Source organism: Didymella exigua, assembly GCF_010094145.1.
Source record: "Didymella exigua CBS 183.55 unplaced genomic scaffold M421scaffold_16, whole genome shotgun sequence".
Taxonomy (NCBI): domain Eukaryota; kingdom Fungi; phylum Ascomycota; class Dothideomycetes; order Pleosporales; family Didymellaceae; genus Didymella; species Didymella exigua.
Window position 1 is genome coordinate 772,016 of NW_022984790.1, and position 5,782 is coordinate 777,797.

At 45.9% G+C, this 5,782-nt stretch overlaps 2 protein-coding genes across 2 annotated transcripts; one reads left to right on the forward strand and one right to left on the reverse strand.

Annotated features, from left to right (window-relative positions):
* Positions 1 to 1,761: 1,761 nt before the first annotated feature.
* M421DRAFT_421647 (cytochrome P450) lies at positions 1,762 to 3,786 on the reverse strand. The gene has a single exon (XM_033592901.1). It carries the CDS (start codon positions 3,740 to 3,742, stop codon positions 2,093 to 2,095), a length of 1,650 nt encoding a protein of 549 aa, XP_033448061.1. The 5' UTR covers positions 3,743 to 3,786; the 3' UTR covers positions 1,762 to 2,092.
* Positions 3,787 to 4,651: 865 nt separating this feature from the next.
* Positions 4,652 to 5,503, forward strand: M421DRAFT_175798 (uncharacterized protein). The gene has a single exon (XM_033587833.1). The coding sequence runs from the start codon at positions 4,742 to 4,744 to the stop codon at positions 5,009 to 5,011; it is 270 nt and encodes an 89-aa protein (XP_033448062.1). The 5' UTR covers positions 4,652 to 4,741; the 3' UTR covers positions 5,012 to 5,503.
* The last annotated feature ends 279 nt before the right edge of the window (positions 5,504 to 5,782 follow it).

Below are 5,782 nucleotides of genomic sequence, written 5' to 3' on the forward strand. Positions count from 1 at the left end.
ATTAGTAGGAATAAGCCCTAATACCTTAAAGGCCTTTTAGTAGTTAACCTTTATAAATATATTAAGGAATATGTCCCTAAAGGCTAGTAGGAAGCTTTTCTTATTAATATAGAAGATTTGTTAGTATACTAAGTCTTAAATATATTAGGAGTACTTACACTTTAATAGCAAGAAATAGACTATATTAAGTAGCTAGAGGATATATAATAAGTAAGGTAGTATATAGAGAGTAAGGATTTTATTCTCTAGTTAATAGTCCTTAAAATCCTAGTTAAGATAGCTCTTATAGCTGTCTAAGATAAGTAACCTATATACTCCTACCTAACACGTCTTTATATGCGTGTTAAAGTGCTTTAACTACTTAAGGCTAAGCATGTTATTTATCTAACTATTTATAGAGACTAAGAGCTTCTAATTATAGGGTATATCTGTCTCCTTATACTAGGCAGAGATATAGACGCGTCCTTTGTAGATAATAAAAGGCAGGGTTGCATACCTAGCAGCGCAGATGCTCTAGATAACAGTAACCTACTCGTGATCGCCTGGCTGAACAAGCTCTAGCCAAGCACGTCTCTCTAAGCCTGTTACAACCTTTAAAGACAAAGCAACACCTATCTAGAACCTAGTTTTATTAAAGTTGTGCATGTTATTATTGCAAACACTATACTTAACTTAAGTATCCTCTACTAGCTTAAACTACACGCTAATTATCTTAGGATCTTCCTGTAGTATCCTCTTTCTATCCTTAGCTTAATTAAAGCTATTTTAAGCTTGTCTAAACGCGTTATAAGCCTGCTAGCCTATTATTTGCTAACAGGCTCTTCACTACGCACACTAAGTATCTTATTAGCTATATCTGCCACCTTACATAGCTAGGGCGCAAATCCTTGCAAATTAAGGTTAAGTATATACTAGATAATTGTCTGCTCCTCTAGTATAGTAAGTTTCTAGCAATTAGCACATATGTCTAGTTAAAACGTGATATTGCAAAGGCAATTAGAGACCTGCTAATAAGGTATGTTCAACACTCTAGCAGCGCTGCAGATACTGCGAAATTAGCTAGCATAGAAGGCCTAGATAGCAAGGATAACTCTACCTTCTCTAGTAGTATTCTAAAGTTGTTGTTGTTAAGGCATGTTATATTAGGGTAAAAGGTGGTTGTGCTAATAGAAAGTAGCTAGTTTAGTAATTTAGCTAGCTTAGTAATAATCTACGTTAGTTGTAGTTGCAGTAACTTGTGTTAGTTGTGCTAAGAGAAAATAGCTAGTTTAGTGATATAGCTGGCTTAGTGATAATCTACGTTATAACGAGTGTATTGTGTTCTTCTGTGTTCGTTGTGTTGTTTGTATCTTTGCTCTCCAAGGCTCGCTGCGGGGTCTATTTTGATGACGTCTTTGTGATGCAGCTGAGGTAAGAGGTGCTCAACAACATGAGGAAGTAGCACCAGACCACCGCCAACAACAGGTGATCTGCTTCTCCTCTCAACCGTTACAGATTGTGTAGTGAGGTATAAGGCACGTTACATATAGCTGCAGCATGTCACAGTGTAAGCGTCGCGTCTTGTTTAATTGCCTGGTCCCGTGACTGGGATAAGCTCGACCGTCGTCGCTGAAGCGACTCCCGCCACGTACATTCCGCAGTGCCTTGATAACAACATCAAGGCGCGTGCTAGCGCCAAGTATTCCGCCTCTTCCTACGCTTTCTCAAGCATCCGAACTGTCGCCAGTGTCTTTTCCGCCGAGTTCTGCTGCCAGAACCGCGCCCTTGACTTAATTCATTTCTCGTTCGCCTGGTTCCGGGCGGCTCTTCCTACCTCATCACCTCTGGTGCTGACCGCAGCGCTGATCCGCCACCGTTCGTTGTCAGCTCGCAAGCTATCAGTACTGGTGCTACAGGGTATGTTCTTAGTAATGGCAATATCCTGGTCAGATTTGTGTCCCTGGAATGGTGTAGCGGACGGTGTAAACAAAGCTCAGAATGATGCATAACGTGACTCGCGTATTAGGTTCTGAGGTCTTTTAGCACATGTCTGCCTCGTGCATACAAAACTGTACAGTCTGATTCACATCTTCCCAGTGAAAACAAGCTCCCCTTAGAATCTCCAGGACCAGCCGTCGTGCGTCAGAGGCTCCATCGCCGGATGTGCGGCCTCTGCCTTAACATACTCTTCATCGATGGCTTTTCTCTTTGCCTCGCTCCGAACTTTCAACAGAACAGGCATGTGCTCGCCCGGATTGCCAGGCATCTCTCCAGGATAGTCTCTTGGATCCAATGGCAATTTAGCATTTGGCGCCGGAACAATTTCGAAAGCCCACACCAAGCGCATGATTGCAATCGCAAGTGAGCGTTCAGCGACGTGGTATCCAGGACAAATACGTCTTCCGGATCCAAACGCAAAGTGGTCGCGGTCTTTCACGTCGGCAGAGTTCTTGCTCTGCTCGCTGGTCGTCAGATCTCCCTCATATCGTTCGGGCCAGAAGCGCTCTGGGTCGGCGTGCCGATTTGGATCGTGACCAATAGCCCAAGCATTGAGGTGGATACGAGACCCGGCAGGTAGACGAACCCCGTTGTATGTCAGCTCTTTGGTCACTATGTGGGGGTGGCCGAGCGCAACTGGCGGGCGCCAACGCCAAAGCTCCTTCATCAGGTAGCGAACATATGGGATGGACTCGAGATCTTCATAAACCGGTAAACGTTGTGCGACTCCAACAACAGCTTCGATCTCAGCGAGTGCCTTGGCCTGGACATCAGGGAATCGCATCATGGCCTCGAGGAATGACCACGATGACATTTTTGATGTATCAGCAGCACCCATAATGAGCATGAGAGCCAGATAGGCAGCCTCCGATCGGTCGCTGAAACCCATACTCTTCTCGTCCTGCAGCACACGAGCCAGGAATGAGTCGTTCACTGTACCCGCCTTGATCGAATCCTCAACTCTTCGCTTACGCTCGTCGCACCATTTCTTGTTGTCCTGGAAGAGAGCTCTAGCTTTCTTTTCCCACGGCTTGAAAAATAGGGGTAGTCTGTCGAGGACTGGCAATATGTCTACAAGGTGCGAGCCTGGTAGAGTACCAAGGATCTGCTCCAAGCCGCTGCGGTAGATATACTCGATTGCTGGGTCTTTCTCGTCTGGAATGTCCATTCCAAATGTCTGGCTTGCGAATGCGCTGTAGGTGTACCGACCGATCTCGTTGAACAGTCCAACACTGTCACTGGCTAAGTCATAGTCGTTGGCGACTTGCTTCAAGAACTTCGCAGTCTCGAAGTGCAGGTACTCAATACCAGCATCAGCACGCGGCACGCTGGTCATGCCTTGCAAGATGACCTTTCTTTGCTGTTTCCACCGTAGATGACTTGCGTTCAAAAGCAGGACATTCTTTTGATCGCAAATCTGCTCATTGCTAACGATCCATCGTGGGCGCTCCGAGGTGGTGGCCGATGCTTTGTCGAAGATCGCTTTGACAGCCTCATCACTATTGATGAAGTATTGGGTGAATGGGCCAACTTGAACGCGAACGATCTCGCCACAGCTGCGAGCGTATTTTTCGAAGAGGAGATGTTGCGAGCCTGTTTTTGTGGACTTAATGACATCGAGGGCGTTGCCTAGAAATGGTACACCTGCTGGTTGTGGAGGCAATGGCAACTTTTTTCTGTCCTCCAGCCATGTCTGTAACCGTAAAAGTAGGTAGATAGTTGGTGCGCTCAGTAGAGCCACCACTAGAATCGATGAGGAGATCATATTGTTATTTCAATCCTGCCAATGCATATCAAACTCGAAGAGGCTTTTAATGAGAGGTGACAGTACAATGTTAAGTATGTTGTACAATCTAACCCAAACCCTGCGAAGCCACCCCCGCTCGGACAACTAAGCGACGGAGGTCTGATTGGATACGAAGCGCATCCGGTTGAGATGAGTGGCTTCATGCTTCCCCGGCCCTTCTCCATCCGCGACATCCGAGTGGCCTTAATCATCAGCTTTGGGGTGGTAAAATCTGCCTGTCCGTACCGGTATCAGAAGCAAGACCGAGACGTAAATGCCGTATTGGAAATGTTGTTTGTGATTGGCTCTTTGCGCCTGACAAGATGCTCTCGTGCCCACTTACCAGGGATTTGCGGAGCTCCGCATCGCTCGGGGCCCGGATTTTGAACATCGTTTGAAAGTCGGTAACCTCTTCTCTTCGTACAACACCGCATCGAATGTGCAAACGGTCATACCGTACATTAACTAGATGTTTCCATCCAGGGTTCTTCTTGAAGTTCCGCCGCATCCGCGCACTCCCCTGACGCTCGCTGCAAGAGCCCAACAGCTGACAGGGATGGGAGACAAGCAACGTGGGCCTCTGATCTGATCTCAGCCAAAAGTCTACTGTGTACAACGAGCGACAGCACATCCCCTCTTCAGAAGAAGGCCCTTGAGAGATAAGGAGCATGTGCAACCTTAGGTGTAGCGGCATTCGGTCACATGCAGAATTTGGGAAACCCCAGATACCATCTGGGCAGGAAAGGAGAGGAGATAGCCTCTGGAAGAGAAAGCAAGAGATAGCCACAGCATATGACATAGGAACCGAGATCGTAGGGAGATTTGAACTAGCAGCGGCGCGTTATTGTTATTTCAGGTACAGCAGCGCAGCTGTCTTGCGGTTGCCTGAAGGCTGAAGAAGCTAGATCGGAAATTTTGTAACGGTTGAGAGGAGAAGCAGATCACCTGTTGTTGGCGGTGGTCTGGTGCTACTTCCTCATGTTGTTGAGCACCTCTTACCTCAGCTGCATCACAAAGACGTCATCAAAACAGACCCCGCAGCGAGCCTTGGAGAGCAAAGAGACAAGCAACACAACAACACACAGAACACAATGCACTCGTTATAACGTACTCTATCACCGAGCCGGTCATATCACCGAACCAGTCAAAATCTGCCAAGACCAACACAACTCCGCACTTTACAGTATGTCTCAACAACATCACGACTTATTGCTTCATTACAAAGGGAGACTGCAGCTTGCTCTCTAGGCCTATAATACTGGACAGTTTCAGAGCCATCGGGCTGCTGCTGCTACGTTTAACGTTAACCAGCGCAGGCTCTCTGAACGCGCCAACAATACTCCATTTTGACTCAACGTACGCGCAAACTGCTAGAAGCTTACTGCAACTAAAGAGCAGACAATTGTCTAATATAACGTAGATTATCACCAAGCCAGCCATATCACTGAACCAGCCATTTTCTCTTAGCACAACTAACACAAGTTACTGCAACTACAACTAACGTAGATTATCACCAAGCCAGCCATATCACTAAACTAGCTACTTTCTCTTAGCACAACTAGCTTTTACCCTAACACAACATGCCTTAACAATAACAACTTTAGAATACTACTAGAGAAGGTAGAGTTATCCTTACTATCTAGGCCTTCTATGCTAGCTAATTTCGCAGTATCTACAGCGCTGCTAGAGTGTTAAACGTACCTTATTACATCAGGAAAAGTTTTTCCATTGTCGAAATCAGGAAATCATGGCATTGTACTGTGGGCAACAGTAGGACTTGTAGGCCTACAACAGTTATTTAATAACGTAGATTATTACCAAGCCAGCCATATCACTAAACCAGCCATTTTCTCTTAGCACAACTAACACAAGTTACTATAACTACAACTACTTACTATTAAATAGTGACCTAGCATACTGCGTGCTTGTATTAGATTTAGAAGATGTTTCTGCACCCTCCTTACACGTTCATGCGTTGTGTCTAGTCTTGCTGCAGTTCCTACAGCGCTAAACAGTTAA